Genomic DNA, 16799 nt, shown 5'->3' with positions numbered 1-16799 from the left:
GTTTCACAATTATAGAAGATAGTTGCTTTGTCTACTACAAAAGCAGAGTATATTGCAGTCACTGAGGCTAGCAAAGAGATGATATGGCTCCAAGGCTTGTTGGAAGAGTTAGGTTTGATACAAGAAGAAAATGTGTTGCATTGTGACAGTCAAAGTGCAATACATCTAGCAAAGAATTCAGCATTCCATTTGAGGACTAAGCATATTGATATATGCTACCATTTCATCAAGTCGCTTATGGAAGATGAAGTAATAGTACTTGAGAAGATTCAAGGAAGTCGGAACCCAACTGATATGTTGACTAAACCAGTGACTATTGAGAAACGGAAGTTCTGTTCGGTTGGTCTTTTAGCTTGAGGATCGTTGTTGAAGCACACCATGATGCACCATTTATACAAGGAGTACAGTTACTTTGTTTATCAGTCTCAAAGTGGGAGATTGTTATGTTATTGGAGTCTGATTGCAACCGCCAGCACATGAAACCTTTATCCAAATCGGTTTTGGTTTTGATAACCATTAGTTCATAGATTTGGTTATGTACTAGGACTCTTTAAGTGGAGTTGGTTATCATAAACAACTACTACACATGATCCTTATCTCAATCAGAGTTTTTTGATTTATATATTAGAGGGAGCCTAAAAACCCATCCTCGCATTTTATTATCAAATTAGGAAACTGAGCTATTTTGTGAATTAGGTGAGCTATTTTTGTGAGATTGATTGAGTGAGATTGATTGATATATTAGTGTTTGTAACTACTTCTTGATAATAGTGAATTATGGTGCTTGTGGATTAAGGCAATTGCCTAACCACATATATATGTGTGTTCTTCTTTTTTGTTTCTTTGTTCTAAGTTTTTTAGATTCTAAATTCGTTGGGTTAGTTGGGCAGATCCCTAACAGTTTTATGTTCACACCACCTCAGTCGGTACATTTACAAACTTTACAAAGGAATTTGTTGACTGCTATTTTGACACGGCGATATATGCCAGATTTTTACCACTGAGTTTCGCCAGATATATTGTTGTTGTTGACCTATAATAACTCTCTAGGTCCATATCACATGATAGTCATCATCTACTGATTCTTCATTGACTTAAACCAACAGAGTGCATGCACTATTTTACATCAATGAAGCTTAAATTACAATCTATGTAACAAGGAACATAACCCCCCAACATCTTTGCTTTCTAAGATTTGCAAGTAACAAGAAGAGAAATTATATTATACACATTGTTCATTTGCAATTAAAAGTAAAAGAAAAACAAATTTTCTTCCATGCTCTAGGAGGAGAATACTTTGACTGAGAGTAAAATCACAGCTCCAACGAAACCAAAGAAAGTTGTTTGACATAAGAGACATTCTCAAAATTAGTAATAATTAACAAACGAACGTGCAGTCCACATCACAGCTTGTTTCAGCTTCTCATGGTTTTAGTGATGACGATGTCTCCTGTGTTTGTTTCTTTCATGATCTCTGTCATACTCCGAATGATTGGATGAAGCAGTATGTCGGTGTTTGTTTCTTCTATGAAGACCGTCATAGTCAGACTCATCAGATGATGCAGGATGCCGGTGTTCGTTTCTTTTATAGTTCCTGTCATTCTCAGAATTGTCACGTTTCATAGCATGCCAGTGTTCATTTCTTTTATACTTCCTGTGATTCTCAGAATTGTCAGGTTCCAGATCATGCCGGTGTTCATTTCTTTTATATTTCCTGTCAGTCTCAGAATTGTCAGGTTCCACAGCATGCCGGTGTTCGTTTCTTTTATATTTCTTGTCAGTCTCAGAATTGTCAGGTTCCACGGCATGCCGGTGCTTGTTTCTTTTATACTTTCCGTCAGTCTCAGCATTGTGGGGTTCCATAGCATGCCTGTGTTCGTTTCTTTTATACTTCCTGTCAGTCTCAGAATTGTCAGGTTCCACAGCATGCCGGTGTTCATTTCTTTTATACTTCCTGTCAGTCTCAGCATTGTCAGGTTCCATAGCATGCCGGTGCTCGTTTCTTTTATACTTCCTGCCAGTCTCAGCATTGTCAGGTTCCATAGCATGCCGGTGTTTGTTTATTTTATACTTCCTGTCATTCTCAGAATTCTCGGCTTCCATAGCATGCCGGTGTTTGTTTCTTTTATGACACCTGTCATAGTCAGACTCATCAGTTGAAACAGGACACCGGTGTTCATTCCTTTTATACTTCCTGTCATTTTCACAGTTGTCAAGTGGCATAGCATGCTGGTGTTTGTTTATTTTCTGATTTTTGTCATAATAGGAATCATCAGGTGAAACAGAAGGCCGATGCTTCTTTCTTTTACGACACTGATTATCCTCAGAACTGTCAGATGAAACAGAACGCTGGTGTTTCTGTTTTGTATGATTCCTGCCATGGTCAGAATCATCAGGCAAAACAGAGCGCACATGTTTGCTTCTTTTATGACGTCTGTCACCTTCAGAATCATCAGATGAACTCGAAGCAGAATGATGATGTTCGCTTCTATGATGGTGTCTTCGGAATTCTGAGTTGTCTGATGAATCAGAAGGTTGCCGCTTCTTGTGTCTTTCTTTCTTCTTTTTCTTCTTTGAACTCCTTTCCCTGTCAAATTCAGAGTCAGAAGGTGACAGTGACCCATTCTTGTAAACCTTTGGATCATTGCAGGTAGCCGCCGGTTCGCTTTTGTGCTTGCTCTTGCTCTTCGAATGTTTCTTAGATTTTTTGATTGAGAAGTTTGTTATAAGATCAGGGATGCCCCCTCCGCTCAGGAACCCTACAAATTGAGAAGAAAGTGGTGTAATGATCTGTACATATAAATGTTTCGAGGCAGTTTGTTTTTTGTTTGATCTGATTGGATAGCTGATTATAAACTTCAAAGTCATGGTGCTAATAAGGTTTTACTGGTGCCACTTGACAAACTTTGAATCTGATGGTTCTAATCAGCTAGCTTTTGGAGCTGATTCTAATCATTTAATGACATGGCTAATTTGAACTCCATCAATCAGATTTTCTGGTTAGAGAAATTAATGAACTGAAAAATACATTTACAAACCGATTCTTTTCTTTAAAAAATCAGATCTTTGATAACAAAAATAAAAATAAAAATGCCCCCGCACAAAGAGAAAATATCAAGGATTAAAAGCATTTACCTCCATATTCATCAAATATGTCCTCTGCGACTATCTGCTGGTTGGGGTCGTCTGGCTTGAACCCTCCTCGAGGAGGACTTATACCAGGCTTTTGCTTCAGCTCCCACTTCAAAGGCTGTACGAGGGTCTCTCAGTTAATCAGAAAGTAAGAAACTTCAAAACACATAATTATGGATTGAAGATAAGATAAAGAATATTTAGCACCATGAGTAACATTCTGCATTAGCCCCATCAAAGCCTAGTAGACGACATAACAGACTTCATTTTTTTTAATTGATTTCACAAATTATGAAGAAAAAGGAATTACTACGGTATTTCAAAATATTAAAAGTAAATAGCAAATTAGTAATCTTTCAAACTTTTGGAAGAGAACAGATTTTAGGTGTAGCTTACAAGGATAATAAAAGGATTAATAGATTTCAGAACCTCGAGTATTGCCCAACCAATACGGATACATAGAAATATTTTCATGGCAATAATGTTATCATTGAACTAATACCCACTTCCAAGACTGTATCTGATCAAATTTATTGTTAATAAAGAATATAGAAGAAAACCTAAGTTACATTAGCACGGATACGTGTGTCCGATACCAACACGGATACGAAGCATCTAACATGGTGAAATATCAAAAATTGAGCCGAAGGCTAATATTAAAGCATCAATGCACACATTATGACAGATATTAGGAAAGTTAAATGATTACATTATGTGTCTGCCTTTTGTCCCACAAGGACACTGATACGTATCCGACACATTATTTTTAAATATGGCATGTTCATGTAAAATGGAAGAAAACCAACTTGGATCCTATACACAGACATAAATTTTCAGATCACCCAAAAATAAAACTGATAGAAATACTAATTAGGTAGAGGAGATAAGACCTCATAAAACAAGCAGAAAATGAAAAAGAACAACAAAGCACACTACGAATCATCTACAGACATGTCTCCGGAAACCAACAACAACAAGATCATAAACTCTCAAATTATAAATTCTTACACCATGATCCGTAGAGGTCCAATACCAGATGACAGTACCAATGCCTAGTAAGTAATAATAACATTCCCCTTAAAGAAGCTAATTACTCCTTCAAAATTTTGTTATTTACTCAAGTCCATGACCCAACACCCAACACCCAACATAAGTTGTAAGTTTAAAACACTTGTACCAAAATGTCATAGGTATTTGAACAGTTTATCAAGTGAGCGGTAGTGAACGTTTTTGAGTTGGGTTTGGAAAGTCAGGCAAAATGTTGTCTGTCTGTACTCCCTCCCCCCCCCACACACACACACACCCTCTATTATTTTCTTCTCTCAAATTGCCGGTAAAACCCATTTCTCCCTCTCTCCTTTCTCACAAATACCCATGACTCTCTCTTCTCCACTCATTTTCTGCTCACGCCCCCACTGCAATGCAGTATACTAGTATAAACATATGTGCATTTGTATGTACTTGTACAGTTGCACCAAGATGCTCATAAACAGACTAACTACAACAATCACCAAACTACTTGCATCAATGGTTGTCTTGACCTCATTTTTGCTATTGGTTACTAAGACTTTCTAGAGCATTATGTCAGTGCAAATACATATGAAACATAATAAATCAGTAATTTCAGGGATATCAAGATAACATGTAATTACTATTGTTATAAGTGGGCCTGTCTTTCTTCTAGCATTCACATCCCACAAACTAAAGCACAAAACTAACCTCACTCGAATCAGTCTGTGCCAAGATAGAGGTCAAGGGATCATCTCTTTTCAACCGACTCTCCTCAGTAGGCATTATCGCATCTTTTAAAGGACATTCACGATCACCACTTTGGTGACCGAAATTTCCACATCTCAAACACTTCACATTACGAACTTCCACTCCAAATGGTTTTGACCTTGCAGGTAGACCTGTCTCCAAACTGCATGCGTAGACATCAAACTCAGTCAGTAAAAATTGCTCAATTATTAGAAATTTATTCACCAGATTTTACAGTTCAAGAGAAAAATAAACAAATGAGTATGAGAATACAAAACCCTCAAATAGCATTCTCTAATTCTATTTAGTTTATTACTTTATCTAGTAACGAATGAAACAAGTAGGATTGTAAGAATGCAGCCAATCGCCGACCACTTGATTCATATTAAGCATTATACTTTTTGTGCATTAGTCAATTTGGATTCAACTGCTTCCGATCTCAATGTGCCTGATGCTAAATGTCAGTCCCGACAGTAAATCCTGATCAATAACCTCGAATTATTTCTAAAACAATGCACCATTGTTTCTTCTTCTTATCCAAAATTTTTGTTATATAACTCCTTGCAGCTAGGATCAGACAGACCCACACCAACTTTTTTCACGTGAAAGCACATTTATATCTCAATAGCATAGCACCTAAGGACACTGTTATACAACCTACATTAAATGTGGAACTTATTTCACCATGGCGCTATGTTGGGGTCTAGCGAATTATTTGCTTCCCCATTGTGCCTTTTCTTCATCCTATCCTAGAAATTATGAGTTTAGCCTGAATAGAGTAAGAATCCGTTGTTTGATTTGAAGATAGAGAAGCACCTTCAGAGGGTGACTCCTTTTCTCGCCATATATATTTATGAGTAGAGTAACAAGATATGGCTGAGGAGATAGTCAAAGGATGTCACTGAGGGGTGACATTATAGACAATTTCAATCTGAGAGGAAATCATGTTGGAGAATGAGATATGATTTCTTTTCCTTTTCAATCTAAGGCCCTAACTACTTCTTCTTGTTGATGTAATCTCCCTTTCCTAGTGCACTCTATATCTATACTTTCAGACTAATAAAACAAATCTATCTAAATGGAATCATGAAGCATAACACTTGCTAAGCGCTATAAAAACATTTAAACATACCGGGGAGCATTTTTCAATACTTCAAACTCTTCTTCTGTGGGCAATGCACGGCCAAAAACATCTTTTGGCCTGGGCTTCTTCTTTTCTTCTGTTGGCCTACAAAAAAGAGAAACGAACACCATGAGTTAGCGCTTTCAAACAAACAGAAAATCTATCACAAATCTTACAAATCCAGTGGAGCCAAAACAAGAGTGAGCGGGTCTGAAATGAGGAGAAAAGATATGGAAAAAGTGGAAGAGTAATAAGGTACATTGACGAAGGCGCACTGTGGCCATCAGTAGAGGGTTGAGGATAACAGACTCCGTCCGTTCTTCTTCTCTCATCTTCAAGCTCTGCAGCTTTGGCACTTTCCGCATTGTAACCAGGTGGGCGAACATACATAAAGCTCACAGCCTTCATTACCTCAATCTATATGTGACCATATCAAAGAGATCAGAAGCATGTTATTGCAAATGGTAAGGCCTCGTTTGCCAATTCATAGCATCTGCAACAGGTCCATTCGACCAAGTGCTACTACGCATGAGAGGACTAGTTGATAACTAAGAAAAAGTCACCATCCTCCCATCCCTACTATTAGCACATGTTAAAATTCAAACTAAAGGGAAGTTATTACCTTCTCTTTCTCTTTCTTAGATATTAACGCACTCTGTCGAAAAAACTCCTGTTCCTGAGAAAACTGTACAAACACAAAACAATTTACAATTCACAATTCACAATCCATAATTAAAAAAACAAAACAGTTGTGGAAGCTAATTTAAGCTACCTCTCTGGCAACTTCTTCAGCTCTACGCTGCTTCTGAGCATCAGTTTGTTCAGCAATCCATTTACGACGTTGGTTCGGGTAAGATAAAGGATGCCATGGCTTTTGATTCAAATAAGAATGACTCCAAGCTGTTCCTGATTTTTCTTTAAAATCTACTTCCCCTTCCCCTATCTTCTTCTTTCTCAACATCCCTCCTCCCTCTTCTTCATCCATCTTTCTCAAATTTCTCACTCCTCAAAATACTGTCTTTTTCCTAATCAATTTTTTTTTCAAAACACCAGTGATATATTTCGGTCCGATATATACTATTTGGATATTTTGGGCTTGAAGTTGGGCCCATGAGGCCAACTTGCCAAAATTGCTAGATTTTGGGATTGAAAAAACAGTTAAAACAGAAACAGAGTCACTTGAAAGACTGTAGTTTAGACACGGCCTCATTCTTTCTCTCTCTCTCTGCTCCTTATCCTGTTATCACCAAAAAAAAAAAAAAAACGATTCTTTCATCTTACTCTCTCTCTCTCTCGCTGTTGCTGTTGTTAAACTATATTTATTATGAGGAAAGAAAGAATAAAGGACACAAATACATTTTTTTTAGTATATGTTGTTATGTATGTATAAGAAAAGAGAAAAAATATGGCATGTCTGCTGCCGCAGTTCAAGTGCCCTACTCACTCAATTTCTTTTCATCTCAGTATTCATTCCCACACTATCTTTTGTAAGTCCATTATTTTTTCTACTTTCATGTATTTTTTTAATATGTTATGTATGTAATATACATTCCCATAACAGCCTGTAGAGAGCTCTAGGCTCAATGTAGCATTAGCCTCTTGGATATGAATGCAGTTATGTTGGTCGATTGTATAATAGATAATTAGATATCGAGGAAACTAACATAATTGGATAAGTCTTAACTAAAATTACTCCAAATTGAATATGCACGTGGAGAGTTTTGTTTAGCCTTGTCCCATTACCAAAAGAAACTGAGAACACCCCGGGGTGGATTCATTTCTATGGTTGTTAAGACTTAAAAGTGTAACCATTAGTCATTAACATCAGTCAGCCAGTCACATTTTTTGGCTTTGCAGCGGCGCCTGCCAGATGTTGTGGGGATGGGGGTGAAGTTAGTAGAGCTTGTTTATTAATCTGTCTATCCAGGAGGACATCTTCTTTAGATTTTTGCTTGCTTGCTTCTTCCATTTTCTCTCTTATAATGCTAAGTTTGATAAAAGTTAGACATACTAATAAACACCCCTTACTAAGTAAAAACCTAGAGAAACATAAATCTGAATGCTAATTTAGAATACTTTGACGTTCTTTTACTGATTGGTTTGTTGGAACACAGTGAAAACTAGACAACCTGTTTGCTTCCGGGTGCAATGTAGTCTCCCCATGACAACCACTATGGCAACAACTGTGCTCGATGTGGAGAAGCTGCGACTATCTTCCTTGGAATCTCATTTACGTTCAGTAGCAGCTGAAAGACCCTTGACGTATACTGGGGCTATTGGTCCACCTATACAGGTTAGAGTTTGTGCTTTTCCTTTTTGTAGTAATTGCTTGAGAAAAAGCTTGTGTATGGGGACTAATACTTTGAAAAGGGATGGGTTCCTAAATAACATTAAAAATTCCTTGCAGAATACTCATTGTGTTTTGTGTTACTGGCTACTGCTTAGCCACTTTCCCACCCATACCACAAACTCAGCCATGAGTTTTTTTTTTTCAATGACTTCTGAATTTGATATTACACGGGTGTTCCGAAAAGTGATGTTTGTATCCAACTATATTCATTTGAAAGTCCGGTTTTTGAAGAAAATCAAGCTACCTCCCTTTTGGGTTTCTTGAGTTGAAAATTGAAGATATATCAGGTGCTTGATGCTCGGTCTGGAGAGCAAGCTTCTGTGCAGCATTCCTTGCATTGGATCATCCTCATCTCCAATGCCATGTTGCGCATATGTATATTACCACTTCATAGATCTTATCGGTCATTCCTTACAAGGAATCATCCTCATCGCAAATGCCATTTTACGGTCTGGAGTAATACCACGTCACAGATTTATGGATTATCTAGAATCTTATCTGTTTTTGTAATTTTAAAATTGAACTGGAGTCTACACTTATTCTATTAGTTTGATCCTATTCTTACATCTGTCTTTGAAATCCAAACAATTTCATATACTTGAACCTTTGTATTCCTTGGCATGTCTCTGTTGTCTTATCTTATTTTAAAAATTAATGTGGTTTAATTTTAAAGTTTTTTTTTTTACCAAAAAGTGGATTTATACCTTAACCCATCCTATGTATTTCAATGCAAGACCGGGTTAATATGCACGAAAGCTTTTAAAGAAAGGTGATGAAAGGTAATTTCCCTCTTATCATTCACCACTTCATCGACTTGTATCAGTTTTCATGGAATACGAGATATTCCAGGGTCCAAGCTACTTTGAAAAGTTCTGTCGTGCAATATCTATAATAGCTGCGGAGTTCCAGGCGAACCAACGCCAGATTATTTAAGTTCTTCAACCATCAAATTGCATACTAAGACTACTTTCATTCCATTTACCGGTTATAGGCGCCGCCCATATGGGAAATAAACTGCCCTCGGCCCAATATTGTGCCATTCATTTTGGTTGTGGCCCTTTCATTATGCCTTCAATGTCTCTTTTAGTTTCAGTAGTAATTAATATGCGAATATGTAAGATGACATAGATTCTGGGAAGTGTATATATCCCTTAGCCAGTGCACCTTAGTTCTAAAAGAGATTCTATTAAATATCTTTTCATGTGCAGGGAAATTTTAAATCAACTTTGCCTATAGAAATAATTCCTACTGGTGAAGAGGCTCTAATAGCTGCTGCAGCTGCGGAGGCAGTTGCTCTAGCAAAAGCAGCCGCTAAAGTTGCCAAAGATGCAGTGTTGATGTTTGGAAGTGAAATTTCAGCTAATTCGGATCACAAGGCTCCCGATTTTCTATCTGAAACTGACTTCAACAAGAATAAGCGAACCATGGTTGTTGACATGGAACGAGTTGCCACACTTGGTCTTAATTCCTTGGGCGTTAAAGACATAAAAGAGGAAGAAAATTCTGTAGAGCTTTCAACCGAAGATTTTGAGAACTTGGATCCAACGGATGGTGAACTCAAACTTCTGCAATTGCAACTTTCCGAAAGTATAGCTGTGAGGTCTGGACGCCAAACAGAAAGAAGAACCAGAAGAGCAAAGGCAGCTGGGAAAGCAGCTTCTAGCGTTGTTTCTGTGTCGTCTGGGTCTTCCAGTCGGAAAAAGCGTGTTACCGTGCAAGATGTAGACTACTCTGATCCATTGCGTTATTTAAGAGGTACTACCAGCACTTCAAGGCTACTCACTTCAAATGAGGAACTGGAGTTGTCCGAAGGAATACAGGTGTGGTTTAGTTTTTTATTTTTTTGAAAAAAAACACACTTCTTTCTTCATTTTGAACTTGTTTTATCAATTTCCAAGCTAAATATCTTGTCATCAAATTCCGTTATCATAAAAGTAATGCTATCAAGAAGCTTCCAACTGGTTGTGAGATCAGGGAATCAACCTATAAATATCTGAAGTGACTGCTAGTCTTGATCTTCTTTCTCTTTTGGGAACGTCCCGAAAGAATTCTATTGTTGACAAGTAGTTAATCATGTGGTGGTAGGGCCAATTATTGATAGATGATAGATCCCAACTGGGTTATTCTATTTAACAAAACCAGCAGAATACAATGGTTTAACCATTGATCTGCAGACATCTATCTGGAGAGGAGGGAATAGCTTTACTTTTGGTTCCATCAACAATGAAATACTATGACTTTTGGTTATATTACCTGAAAGGACGTGTGTGCTTCTTCTAATTGGTTCACTAAACTAGTACAATCACCTCAGCTGCTTTTCCAACTGATGAGACTACTCCAACTATCACTTAGATATAATTGAATAAGAATCGGGTACAAAATCTCTTATGAATGCTTCTATCGACAGCTTATGAGATGTCATATTCTTCTTAACTGAAATAAATCTCAAAATTTTCTAATGTGATCCCATGGTTCTTCTGTGGTGGATGTATTGCAGGATCTATTGAAACTGGAATCTCTCCATGATGAGCTGGCAGAGCGATGTGGGTCTGAACCCACTTTTGCTCAATGGGCAGCAGCAGCTGGTACTGATCAGAGAACCCTGAGGAAGCGTTTAAACCATGGCATCCAGTGCAAAGACAAAATGATCAAAAGCAACATTAGGCTTGTTATCTCTATTGCGAAAAACTATCAGGGAGCTGGGATGAACCTCCAGGATCTTGTTCAGGTCGTTTTCCTTTAAATATTGATGCGTAACTGAGGAATCAATGCTTTTGAACCATACTGAAGTTCAATGGGATCAACAATTTCTAATTTTAGGTCTTTCACTTACTCAGGAAGGATGTCGAGGCCTTGTAAGGGGTACAGAAAAGTTTGATGCTTCAAAAGGATTCAAATTCTCAACATATGCACATTGGTGGATTAAGCAGGCAGTTAGGAAATCACTTTCTGATCAGTCCAGGACAATTCGCCTACCGGTAGGTCACTTTTCAACGTTTTATATATGTGGAGAAAACCTTGGCTTTTCTGGTTCACATGCATTGTTGCTAGAATGATAGTACGGTAGTACCAAAGCTTTCCCTTTATGTAGACTCAGACCCCGCTCAAACCCAAAGCCCCAAAAAAAGTAGAAAATCAAAATAATCGAGTTTCCTGGGTTCTCTTTTGTTTCAGAAGGAAAGTGGTCTATGTGGACCTTGGCCTGATGTTGGATTGGAAAATAATTTATTCGTTGATTGTTGGGTGCATTATCTGGATACCTTCTCATGGGCAATACCTAAAAATATGGTGTTTAGTGTTCCATCCTCATCGTTTCGCTGCATTCAGAACTAGCATATTGATCTCTTTTGCCTTTATGTAATTAGCTTTTTTAAAATGCAGGCAAAGGAATTGGTTCTTGGTCCCCTTAATTGGCATTTCCTAGCTTTAGAAGAAAAAATAATAATAAAAAAACGAAAAAAATAAGAGAGGGAGAGAGAGAGAGAGAGAGAGAGAGAGAGAGGACAATAAAAGGAACCAGCAAAAAGCTTTAAGCATCACATGAAGTCCTCCTGATTACATAATTCTTGTATAGTCATTCTTCAATACTGTTATACACTTCTGATGTGACATTTATATCTGCGACAAAATTGCCTGTAGCATTCATTTTTAAATTTTTATTATCCTGAACAGTTTCACATGGTTGAGGCAACTTATCGGGTAAGGGAGGCCAAAAAGCAATTGTATAACGAGAATGGAAGACACCCCAACGACAAAGAAGTTGCAGAGGCAACAGGACTGACAATGAAGAGGCTCAGTGCTGTAATGCTTACCCCAAAAGCTCCTAGATCTCTTGACCAGAAAATTGGCTTCAACCTAAATATGAAACCATCGGTCTGGCCTTTTCTTTCTCTTTCTCATATGAAGCACTATATTCATATTGTGTTCTTTCTTTTCATGTGGTGTTCTCCTTTTGGTTTCAGGAAGTGATTGCAGATCCAGAAGCAGAGACAGCGGAAGATATTCTGATTAAGCAATTCATGAAACAGGATTTGGATAAGGTACTGAATAGTCTCAATCCAAGGGAGAATCAGGTGGTACGCTGGAGATTTGGTCTAGAGGATGGTAGGATGAAAACACTTCAGGAAATTGGGGAATTGATGGGTGTGAGCAGAGAGAGAGTGCGGCAGATAGAGTCCTGTGCTTTCAGGAAGCTGAAGAATAAGAAGAGAACTAAACATTTGCAGCAATACATTGTTTCATGAGCCCTATAGACATTCAATTTGGTTTTGCAGAAGAGCAGAAGGCTTAAATGCTTTGCCTCTTTTAGTTTTAATTAGTGTTATTCTTTAACCCGCAATCGATATGCTTCTGTTGTATCTCTTACCTTCTTTTGTGCACAGTTTACTTGTATTGGACCTGAGGAATTGGTTGTGCAGAGAAATAAAATTTGGAGTTAGTATGTTTATTTAGTATTGGAAGGCATTACATGTAACTCTGACTAGGAGGCTGATGATCAAAACATCGGATAACCTATTTCCTGACTAAATTTTTTTTCTCAATAGAAGAAAACTTTAGCTCCATGATCATTTGTCTTCATGGTTTTATAAATCCTTTTGCAGGCAGTAGGGAATGTGATGACATTTATTGGGCACTACCTCACCTGCACTCGGTGTAACGCCAGGTAAGCAATGAGCCGATAGCCAACCAGCATGAGGCCCATGATGCATGCATCGATCCATAAATGGTTCAGGCCAACAGACTTAATGGCAGGAAAATTTACCACCTTACAAAATGTTCCATTTGAACATTCGTACAAGTCTTTGTCATTGTATTGAATCCCAAGAAGCAGCTTGTAACAGTAGAAGCTGTAGCTCAAATACTTTAACCAGACTATGAATGGAGGAATCTGCTGTATGTAATAGCCCCCTGCCATCAAGAAGACAAGGGTGGTGACGGAAGCCAAGGTGGTGGCTTGTTTTACTTCCATGAGGAGGGCACCAAATGCAAGACCCAAGCTCTGAGCTACAAGAACGCTGTAGAGAACAACAAGCAGGGAGAGGATGAAGGTTATGGGATCAGGCTTGAGTCCTGCCATCCAATAGATGATGAAGACGAAAGCAGTGGGAAGTGCAAGTTCCATTGGCAGGTCTCCAACAGTCCTTGCCAGGAAGTAGGACGAGAGGCGGTACATGCCTGAGGAGCGTTCCTTGATGAGCATTGATCGTTCTTGGGGAAATGTGAAGACTGCATTGTAAAGTGGGAAAAAGCCCCAGAAGACGGAGAAGAAGAATAGTAGTGCTGTCTGCAATCAGTAAAAAAAAATGTCTGGGTTGGTTTCGTGATAGATTTGATTAAAATTCATCTGAATTTGCAAATCCTGAGAAGCAATATTTACCCGGTCCTGGATGTGGGATGCCGGCAAGTTCCACCAGAGTAGACCACCAAGAATAGCAACACTTATGACCTGGAAGATCCTTAGCCTGTTAAAGGCTTCGTACCTACGCTCCTTCAGTCCTCTTCTCAGCAGCACCTTAAATTGCTGCCACCAGCTTGTCCCCCATTGCTCTGATTTCCCTCGATTTCCTTCTTCAGTACCAAATATTATTCCATAGTAACATGAAAGAATTAGAGAACGGAAGAAAGTTCAAGATGCTGAAAGAATGCATGCAGTTAATATGGATGATCTTGGTTATATAGAGCTGACTGAATTTGCCAGCTTAGATAATGGTATATTCTTCAACTTTGGTTAACAATGTGCACTTTTCCTCAAATATATGTTATATCTCTATATCATGGCTAATTGGCTATGAATGATGAAGGTAAGTGGACATACTTATTGTTGCATCTCTAGCATAACTGTACGTATTTATGTTTAAACAGCAGAGCTCGCCCTTCAGCCTTGTAGCAATGTTTTTTTCATAAGCAGAGATGAGAGCCTTTCTAACCAGTTTCTGTTCTTCTTCTTTGCTGACCTGAGTATCTCCTTGATCAGTCAATTGTTTGGCATCGGGCGCGATCCCTGCAGTTTAGTTGTTTCTTAGCTACTTGCTAGTCGCATATATTCCTAATGCAGAAACAGAATTTTGTTACGTACCATTTGCAAGATCAAGTAAAAGATCAGCTGGGTTGACAGAAATAGAGCTGGAAAATCCAATTGAGCAGAAGTAGTCCATGGCAGTTGATGCAGGACCATGGTATATGGGGCATCCATCCGAGATCAAGACCACCTTATCAAACATGTGGTAGAGTCGGCTCGATGGCTGGTGAATGGTAATGACAATAGTACGCCCCCCACATGCGAGACGCTTGACTGTCGTCAGTATTCGCTGAGCTGTAGTGGAGTCAAGGCCTGAAGTTGGCTCATCCAGCAATAAAAGACTTGGATTGACCAGCATTTCTTGACCTATACTCACCCTCTTCTTCTCACCACCTGATATCCCCCTGAAGAGTGGTCCTCCTATCATGCTGTTTCTGCACTTGTTTAGACCCAGTTCATTGATCACATGTTCCGCATGATCAACCTTCTCTTGCCGAGTCAAGGTGTCGGGTAACCTCAGTAGAGCAGTGAAGACGAGGGTCTCAATCACAGTCAAGTGTGGGTACAACACATCACTCTGTGCAACAAATCCTATCTGCTTCTTGATCTTGCTGGAGAATGGTTGCCCATTGTATGTAATCTTTCCGGAGACTTTACCATTAAGTCTCCCCCCAAGAGCAGTCAGAAGAGTCGTCTTACCACTGCCTGATGGCCCTAACATTGCCAAGATCTCTCCTGGACATACCATCCCTGTTAGACCATTCAATATAGTCTTCTCCTTTGTACTCCATGTACTACCACCCCAGCAAAATCTTTTCTCATCTTCCAATTTTATTTTGTACACCACTTCTTCAAACTGCAAAACCAAAAACTATCAGTAAGAATTTAACAATCTTCTATCTGGTTCAGCGCTTAGCGCCCATCCTTCAACTACTATGAGTCTACAAAACACAATATATAAACAGTATTGTAACAGTTTGAAAAGGAAGAAAGAGCTTGAAGAGGATGGAGACCTTTAGTGTTATTGGGCACAAGGCGACATGTAGTACAGATTGTGTGTTAGAGTGCATGCCATAGGCGACAACTGCCGTGTTTTGTGATTCTGTTTGCCCTTCGATGGGATACCCATCGGTTGTATGAGTAGCTATCATGTTTTGCGGCTTCTCCGGCATGAAATGGAGGCTTTGTCAAGGGCAATGAAAAGTGTAGTAAAGGCAGTTATGCGTTAATCTTCTCTACCTGGCTTGCCAAGTTCAAATGGATGACCCCATACATATATAGTAGGAGAGTTTAGTACAAAAAAATAGACGAGGATGTTCTCTTTTCCGTTGTGGGATTTCGGACCCACATACAAACACACTATCACTTTAACACTGACGCTAATGTAAGGTAAATGTGACCTAAGGTTAGGTAGTCCTCTAATTCTGTTATCTGTTGGCCGAGGTGAAAGGAAAGCAAGTCGCTAGTTGCCATTAGAAAATTTATGAGAATATCTCTTTTTTATGAAGTTCATTCAATATTTCCTAACGCACCTAATATATGCATAGTTCTAATTTCAGTTCTATACGATTTGTCAAAGTTTAGAACATATTTTTAGTTGTTGAAGCGAATTTCTTTTTTGTTACATTGGCACAAAAACAAGATTTTGTTCTCTTGTTTCTAAGTTGTCTCGGCCATTCAATAAATAGTTTACGAGATTCCTCCAGAAATCAAAATCTAGCTTAAAGCTTTATAAAGTGCTAGAGTGATCCATCTAAGCCCAAAATCAAAAGTAGTCAAGTTGTTATCAACAATGAAGCTATATTGCTACAGTGACTTGTCACTGTTAGTAATATACTCGTCGCTTGATGATCCCCAAGGACTCCACAATAAGAACTAATGGACCAGCTGAATTTGCCAAATATATACAGTACACCACTGTCCCTGATCACCATGCATTCAAAATAGAATATGCGATCCTTCCCAGCATTTGGTTTTATTTTCGTTTTTTTTTCTTCTAACTTTTACTGATTCTTATATGCTTCAACTCTGAACTTTTACTGTTTCTTTCAACATTCGATACTTTTTTTTTCCCTCACATATCTAAATATTGTATATATTGTATATATTCTAATTTGTGATATTAGAGATGCAAAGTGATAGGCTCATAGGCTTTAAACAAGATTATGTTAACTAATAATATAAAGATAAACTTTAGACTTTGCTCATAATATTCTCTCTCGCTCCTTTCCTTTTTCTTTCTCATTTCTGGTAAATATTCTCTTTTCTTTTCTTGTTATTATTACATGATTATATTGTTTAGTCCCACTTGCCAAAGATGATTGAAAGATAATAAAACTCTTAATCATTGGACTAGAGTTTAATCATGAATTAGCTAAAGTGTAATATAGCTGGGAAATTATTATAATAGAATGCTT

General features: G+C 38.2%; 3 protein-coding genes across 3 annotated transcripts; 1 reads left to right on the top strand and 2 right to left on the bottom strand.

The window, feature by feature from the left end:
• Positions 1-1169: 1169 nt before the first annotated feature.
• Positions 1170-7052, bottom strand: LOC147512675 (zinc knuckle (CCHC-type) family protein). The gene is made up of 7 exons (XM_086595703.1): positions 6786-7052; positions 6636-6698; positions 6273-6430; positions 6023-6118; positions 4852-5053; positions 3136-3250; positions 1170-2759 (listed from the first exon to the last, which is right to left on the bottom strand). Exons 1-7 carry the CDS (start codon positions 6996-6998, stop codon positions 1432-1434), a joined length of 2175 nt encoding a protein of 724 aa, XP_086451829.1. The 5' UTR covers positions 6999-7052; the 3' UTR covers positions 1170-1431.
• Positions 7053-7190: 138 nt separating this feature from the next.
• SIG2 (RNApolymerase sigma subunit 2) lies at positions 7191-12808 on the top strand. The gene is made up of 7 exons (XM_086595705.1): positions 7191-7500; positions 8128-8306; positions 9572-10183; positions 10861-11091; positions 11201-11341; positions 12036-12236; positions 12326-12808. The coding sequence occupies exons 1-7, from the start codon at positions 7419-7421 to the stop codon at positions 12605-12607; spliced, it is 1728 nt and encodes a 575-aa protein (XP_086451831.1). The 5' UTR covers positions 7191-7418; the 3' UTR covers positions 12608-12808.
• Positions 12792-15639, bottom strand: ABCG14 (ATP-binding cassette 14). The gene is made up of 5 exons (XM_086595704.1): positions 15396-15639; positions 14440-15238; positions 14179-14364; positions 13741-13931; positions 12792-13647 (listed from the first exon to the last, which is right to left on the bottom strand). Exons 1-5 carry the CDS (start codon positions 15552-15554, stop codon positions 12997-12999), a joined length of 1986 nt encoding a protein of 661 aa, XP_086451830.1. The 5' UTR covers positions 15555-15639; the 3' UTR covers positions 12792-12996.
• Positions 15640-16799: the final 1160 nt, after the last annotated feature.

Source organism: Coptis chinensis, chromosome 3 (assembly GCF_015680905.1).
Source record: "Coptis chinensis isolate HL-2020 chromosome 3, ASM1568090v1, whole genome shotgun sequence".
Lineage (NCBI taxonomy): Eukaryota > Viridiplantae > Streptophyta > Magnoliopsida > Ranunculales > Ranunculaceae > Coptis > Coptis chinensis.
Note: the sequence above shows the minus strand (reverse complement) of the source record. Positions and strands in the feature narration are given on the sequence as shown.